The following is a 22965-nucleotide window of genomic DNA, read 5'->3' on the forward strand; positions in this document are numbered from 1 at the left end:
GTGTGTCTATAAAATAATCCAGTTAGAATGTTTATCACACATTTAATGCTTCCTGCACCTAGGTTATTTCACATTTGCAATCTGTAATAACCACTGTAGATATTACGAAGGGTTTTTCTATGGCAATACCTGCACTACCATCATAGGTGTACTACTCTTAGTAACATCTCATGATCAATTCAGTTATAGGTAACTGCTGTTACAGAGTAACTGCTTCTGTCATCACAGGAAACTGAGTAATAATTCATTGCTTCCTGTGATAGGGATGTCATCAGATCACATACTGACTTTTTGGGCAACTGTCTAATGTGGAAAGGTCAAGATGCACAATATTAGTACATTTGATGGATGTAAGGTAATGATGAGTAATTGAAGCAAGAGGTGTTTCATCTCAGAGGTCAAGCAAGAACAGGGCGTTTCGCATACCATCATCTAAAACAATAATGTTTGCTAATTCATGATAAGTCATGTTGATGACAAGTCATAGTTGACTGTGGGTGATAGATGATAGTGGAAGATGAGCTATAGTGCAATTGATTATTCACTGATTCAGTACTAGAAAAAAGCGACAGATTGGCCATACTACCCAGACTGCTCATTTCTGTGGTGTACAGAAGCAATCGCCCCACTTGTATACCTCTTCCATCTGCATGTCATGGGCCATAGAGAATAGAGCATGTGTAAGGACACTACAGTTGGATGGCCAAAGTATGAGAATATATGGCCTGGATTCATCGTGCTGAAGTGTTGTCAAAGGTGTGTACAATACACACAGGCATGAACACAGACGATGTTCTGAAACACTCTTAAAAACTTCTGTGGCCTGCAGGGCTATCTATTCTCAATCCCTAGTGTGCCATCAAGCAAGCTGTACATGCATTGAGCCCAGCTCTGGCTTTTCTCTGTGAGTACTGGTCAGTGATTGAGCTGTTGTGGATCAAGTTGGCTCTTTGAAGGTTTTGATGTCATGTGGAGTCCAAGCCACTATGTACTGCCCGTCACCAGAGCATTAGATAAGCATCAAGTGGATACCTCTAATTTTCTTGTTAATGGTTGTGTGTCATTCCTGAAATACTGTTGTTAGCCATTTGACATCCTCAGCTGGATAAAGGCCTCTTATAAACTTGTCTGTGCATTAACATTTTTAGTTACAGAGACCAAGCGAGGTGGCTCAGTGGTTAGCACTCTGGACTCGCATTCGGGAGGACGATGGTTCAGTCCCACGTCCGGCCATCCTGATTTAGGTTTTCTGTGATTTCCCTAAATTACTTCACACAAATACCAGGATGGTTCCTTTGAAAAGGGCATGGCCGACTTCCTTCCCCATCCTTCCCTAATCCGATGAGACCGATAACCTCACTGTCTGGTCTCCTCCCCCAAAACAACCCAACCCGTAGTTACAGGCATTAAAGTTTAGCCTGGAAGTTTTTTTAAAGTCTTACATGCACCTTTCATTAGGTTATTTTCTCAGTTTCTTCTAATTTCTTGGAGTTGCTCCAAGAACATCTTTCAGCTATCTGCAGTCCATTCAACTGGCTACCTGTCTGTTGAACTACACTTCATCTGGGGGTTGGTCTTAGTGACCCTTCAGTGTTCTCCATATGTCGCTATTATCTCTCTGCAGAGTCAGAATGTTTCATTTTAGTGCCATTTTAAATCACCTTATTTTCAGTGTTTTTAATTGTGATTTTAAATTGTTTTTATTTTGTGCTGTTAACAGTTGGAATAAAATTTTTAATTGTTTCTATTTTTCAGTGATATAAAGGTGAAACTGAGTGGAAGATTAGTACCTGCTCACCGTCTTGTACTAGAAGCTCGAAGTGAACACTGGGGTTCGTTGTCTGACAGCTTAGGTAAACTGAGTACTTCATATATTACTTTCAAAATTCCCTGCACTAAAAAGAAATCTCTTCTGGAACCTTGCCTTTCAGCAAAGAAAAGAGTAATTATACGTGCTCTGAGAAAGCAGTAAATTTATTCTTTTTGAGTTGATATTAAAAAATGTTTTTTAATGGCTACATTGCAATTACTTAATGCTTATTCTGCTATTACATATAATTCAAGAAGACACTTTCAGTTTTGTTGACAGAAAAAAATATGTAGCTCTAGTAAAGTTTGGCTGACACTTTTTGTTCATTAGGTTGTGCACCAAGGGCTGAGATTAAAACCAGAATCTTATCTATATCTTAGTCTGGACATAAGAATGTGTTGATTCTAATCCACCCAGCAAATGATAAAGTTATCCTACAACCCATGCAGGTTTATTAAGTAGTAAGAGTTACACAGAATCTGCATTTGTACACTGGAAGCCAGCAAGCCACATTGGGGTAGATGGTGTACTAAAAACATTTTCCCCACCTTCTCTCTTCTGAACATGGGGAATGTGTGAGATGAATGAGTGTCAGCATCTCTCTTGACATGTCTCATTTTTTTTCTATTATTTTCCTCTTTGGTCATTAAGAAAGATAAGAGTTAAAGGAAGTAATACCATTCTTTACTTACATTGCTATGCAAGTTCTTAGAATTTTGAGTGTAAGGTTTTGTAATATCTGTTTTCTGTCTGACTCTAATGCTGACTGTACTAAATAGTGACAAAGTGTTAGTTACATGTCCCTTAAATCATAATTCCAGTATCTTGCTATGGTGTGAAACAATCTAGTTGTGCAGTTGTCACACTTTCTCAGGGGAAAATATGGCAACATGCTGACCATTTACATGATTCTCTTTTACATTAATCTTAAGCTTCATTCATTTTTTATTCATACTTGTGGTTTCAGTTTCTGTTTAAAGTTCATTTTATCGTGCATGAAATTCTTCTTAGGTGAGTGGCCAAAGATAAGTGAGGGTAGAGTGTAACTAGTTTCTCCTTTTATTTTCGAATTGTGGGTGATTGTCAACAGCTAGTTTTATGAGGAAGTAAACATGCTGACATGCCCAACTGTTTAAAGGGCAAGCTATAATTATTGAATAATATTTAGTTCCTCTTTATTTTTGATGGTGGATACTGAAAACTTGGGCTTCTTCTCCAGGTTATGCAGTAAATTCTGGAAACTAAAAATTGAGCCCAGTATAAATTGTGTAAATAAATACAACGCTTCAGAGATTCGTGTGCCATTTATTCATAAACTACATTATCATTTTATGATAAACATTTCTTTCCACAGGAACATTACAATAGCTTTATAAGTCAGAATATCCAAGGGAAAATTAATTTCACAGGGGAATGTATACATTTTTCAGTCCTCATTCATTTTCTCCACTTGGTTTCACGCTTGTTCACAGTGGCTCATGCTCTGGAGCCAGTATGTTACTCCACCATGGGGCAAGGATGCATAGTGTATGCAAAAATACCTCTTCAAGTACTTTTTATCACAAAGCAACTGTGGTCGCTGTCCCACACTGAAGACACATGTCGCCAAGATGACTCTCCACGTGCAAAATACATTACAAAATCACACAATAGTTGCACTCCCCTATATATTCAACTATAATACAATTTTGTTGTTCCTAATAAGGATAGACATAGGACTACAAATCACTTCCAGAGCGATACATAAAGCTACAGAATTAAAGAAGTGGTTTATGTTGGTTTTCTAAGTGGTGCCCTGTTTGCACTTTCTAACAATTGTCCAAGTAAATGTGTGTGGCATCAGCCTTCCTACACAGCAGGATTTATCTGATCATTCCACCCTCGTCTTCATCTACATTATTAATCTGCAGTTCACAATTAAGTGTGTGGCAGAACAGATACAGGTGCTTGCAGATACTGGATGGCTGTGATAGATATCAGAGACTAGTCACCAACTGTGTAGCTAAACAATGTCATGTCTGTTTTTCTTTTTATGTATACACTCAATAGATTTATTAACCCCCAGAGGCTCACCACTTTTTGGTGAGTTAGTGATTGGCTACAATGAGGCTCCAGCCTTTGCAGCATCTTTTCCCTTTCATGCTGCATGCCTGCCCTCTTGCTATTTTTTTTTCCACTCCCTTGGGTAACATGTCTGGGATATTTTTGAGAATATGTTCTGAATTTTCAGTAGCCTGGCATCAGAACAGCCTCTGCACTATGAGATTACTTTTTGTTTCTTCTTCCTCCCTATGTGCTCCTGAAGGCCGGCCCATGGGTCTAGAGCATAACAGGTGACTGGATAACTTGTAATTCCCAGCCCCGAGTCAACAGGTAGGGTTTGAGAATGAGATTTTCACTCTGCAGCGGACTGTGCACTGATATGAAACTTCCTGGCAGATTAAAACTGTATGCTGGACTGAGACTCAAACTCAGGACCTTTGCCTTTCGCGGGCAAGTACTCTACCAGCTGAGCTACCCAAGCACGACTCACACCCCATTCTCACAGCTTTACTTCTGCCAGTACCTCGTCTCCTACCTTCCCAACTTTACAGAAGCTCTCCTGCAAACCTTGCAGAACCACCGTATTTACTCGAATCGAAGCCGCACTTTTTTCCGGTTTTTGTAATCCAAAAAACCGCCTGCAGCTTAGAATCGAGTGCAAAGTAAGCGGAAGTTATGAAAAATGTTGGTAGCTGTCGCCACAACTTCTGCCGTCAAATACAGGGCTATTACAAATGATTGGAGCGATTTCGTAAATTCACTGTAGCTCCATTCATTGACATATGGTCACGAAATACTACAGGTACGTAGAAAAACTCATAAAGTTTTGTTCGGCTGAAGCCGCACTTCAGGTTTCTGCCGCCAGAGCACTCGAGAGCGCAGTGAGACAAAATGGCGACAGGAGCCGAGAAAGCGTATGTCGTGCTTGAAATGCACTCACGTCAGTCAGTCATAACAGTGCAACGACACTTCAGGACGAAGTTCAACAAAGATCCACCAATTTCTAACTTCATTCGGCGATGGTAGCGCAGTTTAAAGCTTCTGGATGCCTCTGTAAGGGGAAATCAACGGGTCGGCCTGCAGTGAGTGAAGAAACGGTTGAACACGTGCGGGCAAGTTTCACGCGTGTATCTGGACGTGCTGGAAAATTGGCTCATGCCATAACTGGAGACCGACAGTGCCGACTTCATCTTTCAACAGGATGGTGCTCCACTGCACTTCCATCATGATGTTCGGCATTTCTTAAACAGGAGATTGGAAAACCGATGGATCAGTCGTGGTGGAGATCATGATCAGCAATTCATGTCATGGCCTCCACACTCTCCCGACTTAACCCCATGCGATTTCTTTCTGTGGGATTATGTGAAAGCTTCAGTGTTTAAACCTCCTCTACCAAGAAACGTGCCAGAACTGCGAGCTCACATCAATGATGCTTTCGAACTCATTGATGGGGACAGCTGCGCTGAGTGTGGGAGGAACTTGATTATCGGCTTGATGTGTGCCGAATCACTGAAGGGGTACATATCGAACATTTGTGAATGCCTAAAAAAACTTTTTGAGTTTTTGTATGTGTGTACAAAGCATTGTGAAAATATCTCAAATAATAAAGTTATTGTAGAGCTGTGAAATCGCTTCAATCATTTGTAATAACCCTGTATATGTCGCGCTACACAGGTATGCTTTGCAGGCACAAAGATAAATACTGGTGCCAAAACCTCTGCGTCAGTAAATAAATTAAAAGGTAGAAGAATGTAAACATTATGCCATGTATTCTTTTGTGTTTGCTGCTATTTCATTTAAATCCTGTCTGCCTAATAAACTACGAAACTAGAACAGCAAACGTGGAAGAATATACATATCATGTCATGTTTATATTCGTATTATTCTTATGCTGAATAGTGATACAGTCAGAAACTAAGCACGGCAACTGACTAGATTTTTAAATCTAAGATGACCCTAATTTCTGTGCAGAATGTAATGTACTAAAGAGTCGTCTGTAAAGATTTTCAAACGGAGAAAAATTTTCGCTAAACTCTCGTTCAGAACATCTTCTATCATACGCTGTTTATTATTTGGTTCTTGTTGTTCATTATCAAAGAACTCAGCAGTGTAAGTAACAACAAATAGCACTCTCTTGCCATTGTTTCACTAATGATACAATTCCTCTCTCTTTTTTTTTTTTTTTTTTTAAGCAAGGAATGCCGCAAGCGGTGACAGGGCGTAAACACTCATTATCAGAATGAGACAAACAGTGCATGACACAGTACAATAATGCATTTTCAGCTTAGAGTGACATAAACACCTATAACAAAGAGAACGACACTTATCAGATCAAAGCAAAATAAGCAATCGATTCAAACCAGACGAAGCACGCGAAAAAGGAAGGATACCCGTATAAAAATGGACGGAGCGCCTGACACATAGCAGTGGCTACCTGGTAAAGCTTAACTGTTAAGCTTATGACTCGAACCAAACTACTGTAGCTGTATCTTCATCCATTCGACCTCAATTGTGTTTCACGTTACAATGGACCAACTGTTTTTCGATTTGGAGGGGTGGTCTAAAACTTTTCTCTCACCTTGAATTTCGAGTCTCAAATTTCAGGAACGGCTTAGATTCGGGAAAAATTTTTTTCCTTGATTTCGAGTCTCATTTTTCAGGTGCGTCTTAGATTCGAGTAAATACGGTAGCACTCCTGAAAGAAAGGATATTGCTTTGACATGACTTAGCCACAGCATGGGGGATGTTTCCAGAATGGTAGACCACTTGTCCGCGAAAGGCAAAGGTCCCGAGTTTGAGTCGCGGTCTGGCACACAGTTTTAATCTGCCAGGAAGTTTCAGGTAGGGTTTGCTCACACCCTCTGGTACAGGCCAGGCCCAGGAGGGCTGATTGCCTAAACTGCTACCTTCCCAAATTGTCAATTGGCCCCTCTGTCAGGTGTTTGACTGGTGTGACCTAAGGCAAGAGAGCACCCCAGTTGGAAGTAGTGCTGGCGATCATGGGGGATTTACTTGCAATGAGCCAATCACCATGTTACTCTACATTTTGCACATGTAAACAGAATGAGGCTAAAGATTCCAAGACTCTCCCAGCTGTACCTCGATTTCTCGTGGTATCACATAGTGAAGTAATTCAGTCCTTTGCTATGGTTAATCCATAATTCAGAAAGGTGTTGATGGAATTGCCGGCTCTGTGAAACCCTACTCTCATTTATGCAATGACAATTTGCTTTTGGAGACTAATTGTGTTTCTCAAGCACAACTACTGCTCGCAGCTTCGGTCTCCACAGCTATCCTGTTCATGTCGAGGCCTATTAAATGTTGAATTCTTCATATGGGGTTATTTACACTAGTCTACTCGATGGTCTGACCAAGGGAGAAATCCAAACTTACCCCTTTGATCAGGGCATCACTGCAGTCCATTGATGCATGCTTAGTGCCTATATGCACTCTTTTTCTCGCATTTGATACAGTAGTGCTTCCATCAAAGATGAAAGCAGGCTATGAAGTCATCATGGCATACATTCCAAACCTGAAGTGATGTTACCAGTGTCAACATTACAAACATACTCAAATGTCCTGTTGAAACATGGCCAAATGTGTTACTTCCTGTAAGGATGCTCACAAGGGCATTTGTCCACGTCCTCCTCCCCACTGTAACAATTGCAGTGGTGACCGTGCAGACTCATGCCGAGAATGTCCCATGTATCTTGATGAGTGGGCCATCTAGGAGATCAGGGTGAAGGAAAATGTACCTTACCCTGTCGTTCGCAAGTTGTCAGCTAATCAAAAGCCCTGTGTTTTACCATCTGGCACTTACAGTACCATTCTTGCTACACCTCATTCTCAAAGGACATAGCCATGCAGACTTGAAACGTCAAATTCAGCACCATAGTTGTAAAATCAGCCAGTGTCACAGTATCACCCCCATCTACTTCTCCTCTAACTGTGCAACAAGCCCTCAAATTTTGGCCTCCAGTGCCAAAATCACCTGCTACACAACTGGCAGTCTGAAAAGGACAGAAGGAATACTCCTGCGAAGACATCCTTCCAGCCAACAAACATCTGAGTTTTCATCTGCCATACGTAAAGGCCCCAAGAAATCAAAGGCAAAAAGGCTTCCCCTTCGCCAACTCTGAGATCCTCTTCAATTGTATCGCCACTTGATATCCTCACTCAGTCAACCTCCGTTTCATCAGTGCGCACCGCCAACTGTTCTTTCAACCTGGAATCTGCAGGCAGACCCAGCAAGAATGCTGATGCCTCTGTAGATGTCGTGGAGCAGGAGTGTCTAACCTCTGCACCCAGTAGCAATGAGTCTTTGAAGGCTCGCACTCGGCAGCTGCTGAGATAACTACACTGAATTGTTTCCCTCCTCCCACCCCCATCACGACTGTCCTCAAATGGAATGTTGGCAGCATTAGATCCAACAAGAAAAATTATTGCTGCTCTTGAAATCGCGGCATCCACTTGTTTTCTACCTCCAGAAAACAAAATTGTACGTCACTAAGGCAAACATCCTCCAACTTATTGTACAACTCCCTCAACCCTTTTTGCTGCTCTGTGACTTGCTGCTCTTCCAGAACCTCTTGGCTGACCTTCTCAATGCATTCGACCTCGTATGTCCTAACACTGGAGCAGGCATGTTTCTTTCAGACTCCACACACACTTATTCCCATTTAAACCTCTCATTCTGCACTGCTTAGCTTGCTCATCGTCTTCTGTGGTCTGTTCTCTCTGGCTCGAGTGACCATTTCCTGTGTGCTATCCATTTGCTGACTTGTATCCCATCTACGTGTAAACCCAATTGGCAGCTTGCTAAGGTTCACTTGAGGCTTTACTCCTCCCTGACGACCTTCAACAAACATTATTTCCTCAGTTGTGATGAGCAGGTATACCCCCGCCGGCGAAACATTGCACTTGACAGTTCGCTTTTTGTCTAGTTAGGTTGGCTATACTGTAATAGCGATGTTGCAACAGCAGCCTCTGTACACACAGTAGACGATACGGTTTTCCATCCCGTCTCGTAAATGCAAGCGATTGAGCTATTACAGTGTATATAAAAACTCATTTTTTGTTGTACTACAATGATAGGAAGTAAGCAACCGTATAATAATGCATGTAAAAGCATAACAATGCGCACCCTTTCGATAACGGAGCAAAGAAATACAAAAAACAAGCATCTGACGACTGTTACTTTAATATCAATAATGTACGTAGTTTACAAAATAAATAATAACCGAGATTGCAATAAATAACCAATGTTAGTAATTTTTACTCACCAATTTACAGCGATAATGGCACAATTCCATCCAGCTCGCCATCGTCACTGTTGTCCGATTCATCGCCAAAACCGTCTTCATCGTCGTCATCAGCAAGACAAATCATTAATTGTTCATGGCCACTGATAATGCCTTCTATTGTCTGTGCTGCTCGTATAAGCTTCTCGACGTGCTCTACTTTTTTTTCTCCATGAGGCTGCATCCACAGTCACAAGAGCTTCACGCAACAGCTTTTCCACCTCTGTTATTGTAAAGGACTTGTTGTTGTTCCTTACATACATTTTTACATCACTCCATATTAACTCAATAGGGTTGAAATGGCAGTGATATGGTGGCAGCCTTATTACAGTATGACCCTGCTCCTTGGCAATTTCGTCTACTACATATGTAGGTGTCGTAGGCTTATTTTCTTTAACAAGAGAATATAACGGAACCTTTGTCATACTCATATCCGCTGCAATATTTCGAGCCTGTAACCACTGCACCATAACTTCTTTCCGATCATTTGTGGTTGGGGCTTTGTTCTGTATCACCGAATGATATGGAGCATTGTCCATTACAATTGTTGTAGGGACAGGAAATTGTTTTAAAAGGTTCCTGAACCACTCAACAAATCGTGTGTGATCCATATCTTCATGGTAATCACCAGTCTTTTTTGATCTAAAAATAAAAGTGCGTCAGGGACAAAACCACTGGAGGAGCCTGCGTGGACCACAATTAATCTAGCTCCTCTTCCCATCAGCTGATGGCCGCTACTGCTGGGTGTGTGATCCGTCCAACATTTACTGACAGCTTCCCCGGCATTAACCCAAGTTTCGTCTAGCCAAATTATGGAATGAATGTCTCTGCCTACAATTTTGTGCAAGAAAATGCTACGAGCGGTAACAATATGTGCCCTCTCTAACAGTACTTTGTGTCCGTCTAGCATTTTGTAACGGAAACCCATGTTTTTTAGCACAATTTTTAGTGATGTTTTACCACCCCTGAAGAGTTAACTTTCTTTTAAAGAGATTAATAACATAGCTACAGTCGGATACTCTTTTCTGCTGTAGTAAGCATAAACATGCCTACGAATTGCATCAGTCTGGAAAGAATCTGAATCTGTGATAGGACTAAGTCGCTTTTTCTTCTTTCCCGGGGTTGATAAAAATGTATTATTTGATCCAGACAGCTCGGAATCATTATGGCTCACTTCAGTATCTTCCAAGTTTTGTAGTAACACTCCCTTACTTACTACGGTTCTTGCACTAATACCAAGAGTTTTCGACGTACGTTCCACCACTTTGTCGGCAGGAATTGATGGGTGTCCATGAATGCTTACGTAGTTTTTCTCCTGCTCGTAAAACTCACGAGTTCTCCGTAGTAACTCCAGTGCCTGGCTGTTTAGCGGCACCCCTCAATGCAAAGGATTGTCACTATGTGAACGAAGTCTTCTCGGTGGCATTTTCCAACTATGTACACTCACAACGTAACAAAAGTCACAACGATATAGCACACAGTACAACGAAAACACGCGGTAAACAACATACAATTCACGTTGTATACACATTCACTAAACAAAGCCGGCAACGCGGGAACTTTGACGTCACAGCACGTGAGTAACAGCAGTGCTCACTGCGCTGTGATTGGCTGGCGCCCCACGCTGAACGCCTAGCGCCTATCGTTCTTCACTTGTTACTCTGTTACGCTGCCAACTTCATACGCAAACGTCACGTGCAATGTTTCAGCGGCCCGGGTATAGAATACCTTACAGATGTTATCCTTGCCACCGTGGAATATTCTGTTCCTCGCACTTCAACTTTATGGTGCTACGTACTTGTCCCTTGGTGGACTGAGGCATGCCATGACACAATTTACGTGTGAAGACATGCTCTCCACATTTTTAACTCTTATCCTATGATGGTGAAGTGCATTCATTATAAACAGTTGCATGCACAGTGCTGTCACATTCTTCAGGACAGCAAAAAAACTAGCTGTATTTCATTTACTAGTTCTTGTAACTGTTCCATTCCCTCTTCCATTGTGTGGGCCAACCTCTGACTGCTCCCTGGACCCAGGGTCCATTCCCAAATTTCCAGCCTCGACAATAGCAAATGATGTCATTGTGTACACCATTGCTACCTCCAACATATTAGCTGCTATTTTGCGGAGATTTTGAGCCCCATCCACTCCCACCATGACTTCCTCCATCGGAAACAAAAGAAAGTGACAGTCGTGATACCAGTCTCCTACGAATTGTGCGTGCTACAATCCCACCTTTACTTCACAGGAGCTAGATCATGCTCTCACTTCATCCTAACCTTCCACCCCAGAAACAGATGATGATCACATTCAGATGCTGCAGCACCTTGCACATTTGGTCAAGCATTTTCTCCTTCATGCATGCAATCACATCTGGGCGGACGGCACGTTTCAAAGATGATGGTGTGAAGCCACTGTCATATCCATACCTAAGCCTGGTAAGGACAAACACCGTCCTTCTAGCTATTACCCCATTTCTCTCACCAGCTGTGTTTGCAAGGTACATATGATTCATGCCGGGCTGGTATAATGATTTAAGGCTCACAATTTACTAACCACTGCACAATGTGGATTTCAAGTGTGCCATTCTGCAGTTTACTATCTCGTCACTTTGTCAACCAGTGTCAAGACTTGTTTTCTTGTGCAATACCAGACCGTGGCCATGGTTTTTGATTTGCAAAAAAGTCTATGACACCTGCTGGAGGGCTGGTATCCTCTGTACCCTCTACACGTTTGGCTTCAAACGTCACCTTCCCCGCTCCCTTCAGGAATTCTTAAAAGACCAAGTTTTGAAAGTACGTATGGGTTTGGACTTGTTGGACACCTTTTTGCAGGAAAATGGGATACATCAGGGCTCCGGCCTAAACAACATCCTCTTTGCTATCACCATTAACCCTGTTATGGCCTGTCTCCCGTTGGGCATTTTGGCTCCTGTTCTGTGAAAATTGCATTTCTCTGTGGGCTTGTCTCCTTGAGTGGCACCCTCAGGGACTTAGCATTCATTTTCTGGGTAGAGGCTCGGTGTCTCTGGGGTTCCTGAGCTGGGGAGTGGTAAGTGCTACCAGCCCCTTGTCATCGTAAGCTCTGGGCATGCTTCAGCGACGACCGTGCGGCACAGTGGTGGAATGTTGTATGTCTCAGGGAATGGGTATCTTGGCTTGACCACATGGATCACAAGGATGGTGAAAACCTGTATAAAAAAACCTCTATTTGAAGGTGTGCTGCGTGCTGATGAGGTGCATGGCTGTTGAGGTGGAACAGTCATTAGCGGGAAACCTCTGGGAACCTGCTCCACCTCAGTTGTATTAGGCTTACTCAAACACGCAGGACTCTTTCTGAGTGCACCCTTGTTTCCCTAGCTGCTCGTGGGACTGAGATGGAACCCTGAAAAATCATCATCTCCTCCCAGTGGGAAGGGTGTACCACCTGTGAGTATTCACACCTATACATGCAAGAGAATGAGAGAGGCTAATCCTTGTGATAGTAAGAATACTTTGGACTTCAGTAACAGTGCTCATGGATTTGTGAATAACAGTGTGTTTCTGGTGATAAAGAGGAAAGAGGGAACATTTGAAAAAAGTGTCCCCCTTCTATATCCATAAGGGTTTGGAAGGCCTTGCTGGCACTTTAAAAATTGTGATTGTGTAATGGCTCATTGTTGGTAGAAACTAACAGGTCAATGCAGGTGAAACTTTTCAGAAATTGCAGAAACTGGTTAAATATGATACCATTGTTGAGATGCACACCTCTCTGAACTCCAGTAAGGGCATTGTCATGTGTTGAGATATCATAGACATGGGCATAGCAGAACTGAAGTAAGAATGGGCATCCCAGGGGGTAGTCAGTGTGGAGCAATGAATGCGAAGGAATAATGGAGAAACTGAAAAGACAGGCACTTCCATTGTCACATTCTATTCTCCGAGACTGCCTTAACATACCATGGTGGGGTTCCTTCTACTTTAATGTTCAGCCTTACGTTCCAAACCCTATGCGGTGCTATAAATCCCAACATTTCCGCCATACAACCATTGGTTGCAGAGGTGAAGCGATATGCGGGAAGTGCAGAAAAGCCACTCGTGATGTTGGAACTGACTGCCAGTCTCCAGCAATCTGCATCAACTGCTCTGGGAATCACCCCCTCTGGAGTCGAGACTGTCCTGTTTGTGCTGAAGAATGCAGAATACAGGGAATAAGTGACTAGTGGATCCCCTACGCCGAAGCCAAAAAAAGAATAAAAGGCGACGAAACCCCCAGTCTTTGTCACCTCGTATTCTTCCATGGTGCAGGATCTTATTCTCAAGGCGGATGCTTTGATGCAGATGAGGTATAGTGTGCCTGTATCCACTACAAGCACCTGTACTTGCACATGTACATGCCACAAAAAAAAAGAGAGTAAGGATAAAGCAATCCAGGCAGCTGCACAAAGAAAGACCACAACAGTTCCGCAGTGAGCATCCAGAAGATAAAAGAAAAGCGGAGTGCCTGTCAAAGCCCCCTTCCTTGCTTATCCTCGAAGGGACAGGGTGCAGGGAAAAGCTCACGATGTTCAGGTCAAAAGCTGTCCCGAGCGCTGTCAGACGTCATTCTTTCCCGTCTGACTGGTGAGGAGGATGTCATGGAGTTAGATGCCTTCGATCCAGGTAGCCCCTCCACTACCCCTTGCTCTACAAGTGCTTCATGTCCGCAGTGCAAACAAAGGGGTAAATTAAAACCACATCGATGAAATGGCTCCCGTCCTACAGTGGAACTTACAGGTATTCAGGATGCCAGAATGCTTGTGGAGGAACTCCGTCACTTATCTCAGGGTAGAACACTGTGTCTCCGGGTGACTAATTTCCATTCGTCTTATGCCCCTGAGCTACAAGCCTATATCCTACACATAAAGGATGACCTGAGTGGAGAGAGGGCTAGAGGAGATGTAGGTGTTTTCATCAGTACCCTCTACCACTCCTCACCTCTCTGCGTTAGAACGACTTAATGAGCAGTTGCCATATCAGTGCACGTGCATCATCTATTGACGATTCGTGCCCTTTACTTGTTCCCGCATGATGTGCTTGATGAAGAGGCCCTAACTGACCTTATTACACAGCCCCCACCGCCCCATCCCCTTCATCCTCTGTGGTGATTTTAATGCACACAATGTGCTTTCAGGCAATGCAACTACCAGTCCCAGGGGTGGAGCAATTGAGAGGCTTCTCATGTCATCATACGCATACTTGCTAAATATGGGACAGAGCACACATTTCTGCACAGCAAATGGGTTGTTCTCTGCTATTGATCTCTTACTTTGCTCTCTAGCTCCTGCTCACATTGCTCAGTGGGAAGCAGTCAATCACTTTCATGGAAGTGATCACTTCCTGGTCTGGATTCATCTGCAGGATTCATCTGCAAGATGGAGTGGAACCCGAAAGGAAACTACCACAGTGAGTACTCAGTAGATCAGACTGGACACTTTATAGCCTGTTGGCCCGGGTTGAACATTGTGCCAATGTCATGGCATGGGTGGATCATATTACCATGCCACTGCGGCATCCATCCCACAGACCATAGGACAACAGAAGAGGCAACCTGTCCCTTGGAGTGATGAATGCCGTCCTGAAATCAGGACTAGGCATGCGGCTCTGCATAAGTTAAAGTGTCAGCCAACTACAGAGGATCTTGCAGCCTTTTGAGTGGTGAGTGCTGCTGAATTATTCAAAAGAACAAGAAGAGGTTGTGGCAACAGTTCCTGAACACTATTAATCATTCCACAAAGAGTTCTGTTTTATGGGAGACCATCAGGAGAATTTATGGGAGAGGAGGGAGGTGCCCCATGCCTGCTGTAATGGCGAACAGCACTGTCCACGCCAATCCACGGGACGTTGCCAGAAAATGGAGGTCTATTTTGCCACAGTTAATGCAACTGCCAATCAGGATCCAGATTTCCAGCACCATATAGCGTTTGCTGAGAGGTGTAGTTTGGACTTCTGGCCCACCACTGATTTAGATTGCAACTTTCCATTTTCCATGTGGGAGCTGGATTCTGGATTGTCTGCAGCTCATGACCCATCCCCTGGTCACAACAGAATCCATTATAATTGGCTGCGACACTTCACAAGGTGAAACAGAGCTATTCTTCCTGCATTTGTTAATGCCATTTGGGTGTTGGGTCACTTTCCCAGCTCATGGCATGCGGCAAGTTTAATTTCTGCCTTAAAACCTGGGAAAGACCATACATCCCCGAGTAGTTACTGCAGTGTTGCTCACTAGTTGTGTGGGAAAGACCTAGGAGTGGATGGTCAACTGCTGCGTTCTATGGGTATTAGAATCCTGGCACTTAGTTGCTTTCAGTGTGGGTTCAGGAAGTATTGCTCCACCTTTGATAACCTTGCCCTACTGGAGGCAGCTATACAACAAGATTTCCTATGCCAGCATCACCATCTACGTATATTTTTTGACATTGAGAAGGCCTGTGATACTACTTGGAGGCATCTTGTCCTCAAGCGGCTTCACAAATGGGGTTTTTTGCTTGTCTTCCCATTTTTATTCAGTCCTTTCTCTCACGATGATATTTTAGATACTGAGTTGGTGACGTCCTGTCCGATTACTTTGAGGAGGAGAACGGTGTCTATCAAGGTTTAAGTGTGACTGTCTTTGCCGTAGCTAATAATAGTATTACATCAATAGTAAAAAATATTATCCAGTGTTCTTTGTTTGTGGATGACTTCTCTGTGTTTTCCTCTTCTTCAAGCCTCGCAATGACAGCATGTCAGTTGCGACTAACTCTTCAACATTTTGATGAATGGGTGCTGTATAGTGGCTTTTAGTTTTCCTTGGAGAAGTCTGTGTGTTCTTTTTAACCATTCTTGTTCCATATTAAACTTTCCTGAGTTGAGGATGAGGGACTCTGTCCTTACTTTTCAAGACACATTGAGGTATCTGGAACTCATATTTGACTCTAAGCTTACATAGTTACCACATCTTAAGGACCTGAAAAAACAGTTACTTAAGACTTTAAATATTTTAAAATGTCTTAGCCCCAGTACATGGGGGCAGACAGGACTTGTCTGCACCTGTGTTACAGGACATTTGTGTGATCTCAGCTTGATTATGGGTGTGTAATGTATGGCTCTGCAAGACCCTCTTATTTAAAGATGTTGGATGTGGTGCACCATGAAGGAATTTACAATGAATTAAGAACTTCACCTGGTTACAGGAGTTGATAAGTATCAACAGGGACAGTTGAAAAATGTGTGCCCCAACCGGGACTCAAACCCGGGATCTCCTGCTTATATAGCAGATGCTCTATCAAACTGAGTCTTCGAGGACACGGAGGATAGAGCGACTGCAGGGACTTATCTCTGGCACACTCTCTGTGAGACCCACACTTCCAACTTACTGTCCACACACTACATTTGTAATGCTCCTGCCCACTGTACTCATTACTCGCGGCAGTCAATCTACTGATTCCCATAAGAGTTTGAACAATGTCAGTGCATCCACACTGAAGAAGATCATTGGCCAGTAAGCCTTACTTATAGGAAGATGGTATCTGTTCTTTCAGACATGTCCAAAAGAACAGATGATGGCATCTTTCTATAGATAAGGCTTACCGGCCAATGATCTTCTTCAGTGCAGATGCATACACATTGCCCAAACTCTTACGGGAACTGGTAGATTGGCTCTCCGAGAGTAATGAGTATAGTGGGCAGGGGCACTACAAATGTAATGGGCAGTAAGTTGGTAGTGTGGGTCTCACAGGGAGCGTACCAGAGATAAGTCCCTGCAGTCGCACTATCCCCTGTGTCCTTGGTGGCTGTGGGATGGAGCGTCTTCCATGTAAGCAGGAGGTCCCAGGATCGAGTCCCGTCAGGGCACACATTTTTCAACTGGCCGTCGGGGCATTCAGAACAAGCCCAATACTAATCCTCTGTGCCGAAGCTGTTGAACTGCCACTTCACATCAAGCAACTGCTACTTACCGTGTGCCAGGTGTATGAAACATTGTCCGCACAATACACACCCACCTACCATACCGTTGCTCGGCCTCCACTATGAAAGCTTTTTCGTAACCAGCAACAGGCAATGAGGCCCTATGGGATTTGTGCACAGGATTGCCTTCTAGAGAGGGTGTGGCTGGTCTTCATGTTTTACATCGCAGTTGAAGCGAATTTCCTCCTTGACTTCTGTGGAGGCCCAGACTTATTATAGATTCCCGTGCGGATCGGGGAGGGGGGGGGGGGGGGGGTTAGGATAGGCCTGAGGTATCCTTGCTTGTCATAAGAGGTGACTGAAGGAGTCTCACACTTTTCGGCCCTCTAGTTTAGGTTCCATTTTACGGTTTGACCTGCCACTTCCCAAATTCTACAGAAGTGCGGGTCGTATGGGTAAGGGTGCCTTACGTGGTGCACGAGTTATCCATGGTGCCCTTAGATTCGATCTCCTGAACCTCTTGCTCATTGCTTTGCATCTGCACCTGCAACTCAACTATTTGGGTGAGGACACTTTCCGGGGTACGTCATCTGCTTCCGTTGTCTCCTGTCTTCTTTGCCCCCATGACAGTATTTAATTTCTCTGTGCTCAATATCCAGCATGGTAGCGAGTCCATTGTGGTGGGGCTGTCATGTACCCCTGACAACACAGGGATTGCACTGCTGATGCCTGAGCTGTAAATTCCCCACGTATGCCAAGGAGCAGATGCCTGTCTTCCAGGGGCATCAGGACTCCCGGCAATGGCCATCATGCCAAGCGGTCTTTGCTGTGGCTGGGTGGTGCCCATGGGGAGAGCCCCTGCTTGGAGTGGGTAGTGTCAGGGCAGATGACCCGCAATGATGCAGACTAAGTCATCTCTTGCTGGTGATCGTATGGTGCCAGCAGTCTCTAAGAAGGGCAAGATTGAGTACAATGCTGACAGATATGACCCTAAATCGTTTCCCTTCCTCGCTACACCTTGGGAGGACTGTAGGACTACAGAAAGAAGAGAGCTATATTCGCCTTGGTATTTAGTCTGTAGCAGAATGGACGGGGACTCATTTCTAACTATAAAGCCTCAATTTTTTGTTGAACATCTTGAGGATAAGTTGGGTAAGTAACAGCGCTGTCAAAGATGAGAAGCAGTGCAGTTTTGATTCAGACAGCATCCCCAGCCCAATCCTGGGCAGTACTCTCTTGTGACTGGCTGTGTGACATCCCTGTTTCCGTCACTCCCCATAAAAGCCTCAGCATGGTAGAGGGGATTATTTTCCCTCATGACCTCCTCATGCAGTATGACGATGAGCTCTGCACCAATCTAGAACAGCAGGGTGTTCATTTCATCCAGCACGTTTACAGGAGATCCAAAGACAAAAGGTTTGCTATCGGTGCCTTCACCTTGGCCTTTGAGGGTGCCTTTTTCTTAGCAGTCTTTTTTGTTTGCATGCCCTCTTGCTTCCCTTTAGGGGCTTGCTGGGAGGACTTCTCTGAAGTACCTTCAGGCACGGAGGAAGACTGTGAAGCTTTTTGTCCACCAGCTTTTGTCTCCTTTAGCCACTGGTGAGTGAGTGTCTGCTGTGGCATTAGTGGAGACATTGGAAAAGAGGGTTCCAAAAGAACCCTTCTGCTCGAGAGGAGCCAGAGGGGGCTGTTGATTCTCCAGCTGGGGAGAGGAGACCGATGTCCCCTGCATTTACGGGGCCTTGCTCCCAAAGTAGGTACTTTCAGAGCAACAGAAGGAGATTTTACCCCTACCACCAAGGGGGTAGATGTATTCTGGAGGCCTAGAGGGCTCACTGTTCATGGCACAGTGTGTGGTACGACTGGTACTTGTGATGGTGATGGTAATATGTGGACGTCATTCAGATTGGGTGTAATCATTCAAATTTACGTTTAGCCTCTTGGTAAGTCAATCAGTCCAGGGTCTTGTATTCTATGATTTTCCACTCCTTTTGGAGTACTGTGCAATCTGGCGAGCAGGAGGAGTGCTGCTCTCTGCAGTCGATACAAGTGGGAGGATGCGCACAGGGAGTCTCTGGATGCGGTGGACTTCCACAGTCTCGACACATGGCATTGGAAGTGCAACGGGAAGATGTGCCCAAATTTACAACACTTAAATCACCACATAGGGAGAGCAACATATGGTTTAACATCACAACAGTAAACCATCACCTTGACCTTTTCAGGCAATGATGATGGCCCCCAACATCACCACTCCCTACCAATTTTGTACCTGCGGATGAGGTGTAGATCTCAGAATCCCCTGAGGACCTGGATCTCACTGATGATGCAGACATACCGCTTCTTGGGACTGGTTTTCGACACCAGATTGACATGGCTTCCTCATCTCTGTCAGCTGAAGCAGAAGTGCTGGCAGCACCTCAATGCCCTCTGCTGCCTGAGCAACACCAACTGGGGTGCAGATCGCTCTATTTTGCTGCAGCTCTACAGAGCCCTTGTTCAATCTCGCCTTGACTATGGTAGTCTGGTTTTTGGTTCGGCGGCACCCTAAGCATTGCGTTCACTCGACCCAGTGCACTACTGCGGCGTTAAACTGGCAACAGTAGCTTCTAGAACGAGTCCAGTAAGCAGTGTGCTGGTGGAGGCTGGAGTCCCTCCATTGAAGGTTATGCATGCACTTATGTTGCACGCATTCATAGTTCTCCTGAGCATCTGAATTACCATCTCCTTTTCCCATCACGGCGGTTCATCTCCCGCATCGGAGGTCCAGGTCAGGGCTTAAGATTGTGGTTCACGTGCAATCTCTTCTGTCTGAAGTGGAGTCCTTGCCTTTACCAACTATACTCGTGATCCATTCACATAAACCTCCATGGTGTGCAACTAGGCCGCAGCTTTTCCGTACATTTCACAAGGTTCTAAGGACTCAGTTAACCATGCAGTGCTCTGCTGTCATTTCCTCTCGATTCTTAACATGTACCGGGACCGTTAAGTGTTTTACACTGACGGCTCCATTGCTGATGGTCATGTTGGCTTCGCGTATGTTCATGGAGGACATATTGAACAGCACTGCTTGCCAGATAGCTGCAGTGTTTTCACTGTAGAGCTGGCGGCCATTTCTCATGCTCTTGAGCACATCTGCTCATGCCCTGGTGAGTCATTTCTTCTCTACAATGACTCCTTGAGCAGCCTGCCATCATTTGGTAGCGACCATCCAAGGAATCAGTCTATGCCCTGGAACGGTCTAGTCATTCCATGGTGTTTGTGTGGACCCCAGGCCACATTGGAATCCCAGGAAATGAACTTGAAAACAGGCTGGCACAACAGGCTGCACAAAACCACTTCTGGAGATTGGCATCCCTGTAACTGACCTGCAATCATTATTACACCGCAAGGTTTTTCAGCTTTGGGAGACAGAATGTCATAATCTCGGCAAGCACAACAAACTGCGTACCCTTAAGGAGACTATAAAGGTGTGGAAAACCTCCATGCGGGCCTCTCGCAGGGATTCTTTGGTTCTCTGCTGGCTCCACATTGGCCATACGTGGCTAACACATGGCTACCTCCTCCGTCATGAGGACCCACCTCGGTGTCACTGTGGCTCACATATGACTGTCATCCACATCTTGCTGGACTGCCCACTTTTAGCCACTCTGCGGTGGACTTTTACCCTTCACAGCACCCTACATTCGATGTTGGGCGACAATGCCTCAACAGCAGATTTAGTCCTACATTTTATTCGTAAGGGTGGGGGGAGGGGGTTGATCGTACCATCTAAGGGTGAGCATTTAGCCTTCTCTCTGAGGTCGCCACCCTCCCTCCATTTTAACTCTGTTGCACTTTCTTTGCATTTGTCTGTCTTGGTGGTTGTCTCTTCCCTACATTTGTTCATCTCGTCTTGTCTTTTTGGGGTGGACATTTTAATGTGTTGCAGAGTGACTGGCTCATCCTCTTTTATTACTGTGATCAGCCAGCCCAGACCATATGCTCTATGGTTTTAATACCTTCTTCTGCTTTTCCTTGTGGTGTATGTTCTCACTATTTTTTGTTCGTTCCATTCAATTTCATTTTAGGTGTGGTATTGGGTGTTTTTGTATGTTGAGCCTTGCTTGTGTCAGGAAAAAGGGACTGATGAGCCTGTAGTTTGGTCCCTTTATACCCCAAACCAACCAACCAACTTATTTTAGACTTGACCAACTTTAAGACATTTCATATGTCAGATTTTACATTTCGGTCTCTGTTTTTTAACATTTTAGATATGCATCACAGTTTTGCAATAGTGTGAACTGATGGCTCCAAACAAGGGAATTCCTGTGGCTACTCTGTTGTGGTCTCCAACCATATAACCAGGATTCGCCTTCATGACAAGTATACCATTTTCTCAGTGGAGCTCCACATGATCCTGAAGTCACTGGAGCAGATGCGTCATATTCGGGGCAAATGGTTTCTCATCTGCTCTGATTCCCATAGTGCCTTACAGTCGTTGCAGAAGCTGTACCCAGCTGAGGAGTTGGTCCGGCTGATATATGACCAACTGTACTGCGTCCAATGGCAGGGTGAGCAGGTGTCATTCCGCTGGGTACCAAGTTATGGGGAAAATGAACAGGCCGATCGGGGTGCCGAGGAGATCTGCCGAGGATGGGATGTGGCACAGTGTCCTATTCCCTTGCAGGCTGTCATTTCTGCACTACACAGAAGTCTGTGCAGTTGTGGGATGAGGAATAGCTGGCAGTGACGGCCAATAATCTGCGGGTGGTGGAGTCAACAACCCAGCCGTTGTGTTCCTTCTGCCAGTTGCTCAGGTGGAATGAAGTGACCCTCATACATCTTAGAATTGGGCACTGCCCCCTCACACACAGTTTTTTTCTCCAGCGAGAGCATCCCCCATTTTGTGATAGTAGTGGCATGCACATCTTTATCTGCCATGTTTTAACAGAGTGCATTTTATACCGTGATGCAAGGGCAGAAGCAAATATTGGTGGGGATCTGCCCTCTATTGCAGCTGATGATGAGACAAATGTGACTAAGGTTTAAAAGTTTTGTGATGTGTCTGGACTCTGGGCTAAACTTGTAGGCTGGAAGTTTTAGTGCATTGCAGAGTGGCTGGCTCCCCCTGTTTTCTTCTTGCAGTCAGCCAGCCCCATAGATCTGCTGTATTGGTTTTTCTCCTTATACCACTTTCATCCTGCGTAGTTAATGTTTTAATACCAACACAATACTTCGCTCTATGCTTTTGTGCAGTTATGCACATAGTTTGCCAAATTTTGTAACTTTTGTTTTCCGTGCTGTTTTATCTTCATGTTTTGTGTATTTTACTGACAGTCCTCTCAATCTGTTTTCACGTGGGCACTGAAAACCTTGCCGTTGTGCGCCCATACAAACATCTCCACTCCCCTCCTTGAGCATTGGCTTCAGTGGCATCTGGATCGTCTTTACTGATGAAGTATTGACAATAGCTTTCGCTTTTCCACTGACAACACCATTTGTATGAACTTCAGGCAGTACGATGGGGTTTCTTCCACTGTCTTAAAACTCGGGCCTGTTGCTCCTCCATTTGCTGAAACTACAAAAATCCTGGGGCTCATGCTTGAAAAGAAACTATCTTGGTCTTTCCATGTGTCTTACCTGGCCGCCTACTGTACCCGGTCGCACACTGTCCTCGGCGGTACTTCCTGGGGAGTGGATGGTACCACCCTCCACCATTTGTACCAATCCCTTGTCAGTTTGAAACTAGTCTATAGTTGTTTTGTTTATGCATCTGCACGTCCATCCATCTTACTTCTTCTAAATACAATCCACCATCTTGGAATTTCTTTCGCCACTGGCGCCTTTAACGCCTATATGCGGATATACATGCTGTTTGTCTGCCATGGCTGGTCACCCATCCTGTGCCACCTTCTTG

At 44.5% G+C, this 22965-nt stretch overlaps 1 protein-coding gene across 3 annotated transcripts in view; it reads left to right on the forward strand.

Moving 5' to 3' along the window:
- LOC126419351 (rabankyrin-5) overlaps positions 1-22965 on the forward strand; it is a 599595-nt gene that overhangs the window by 55555 nt on the left and 521075 nt on the right. For all 3 annotated transcript variants that reach the window (XR_007575992.1, XM_050086537.1, XM_050086536.1), the window contains exon 3: positions 1756-1853. Coding sequence is in view for 2 of the 3 variants with exons in the window: in XM_050086537.1 (XP_049942494.1) it covers positions 1756-1853 (98 nt within the window). In the remaining variant the exon portion in view is untranslated. The remainder of the gene's footprint in view (positions 1-1755; positions 1854-22965) is intronic.

Source organism: Schistocerca serialis, chromosome 9, assembly GCF_023864345.2.
Source record: "Schistocerca serialis cubense isolate TAMUIC-IGC-003099 chromosome 9, iqSchSeri2.2, whole genome shotgun sequence".
NCBI lineage: Eukaryota > Metazoa > Arthropoda > Insecta > Orthoptera > Acrididae > Schistocerca > Schistocerca serialis.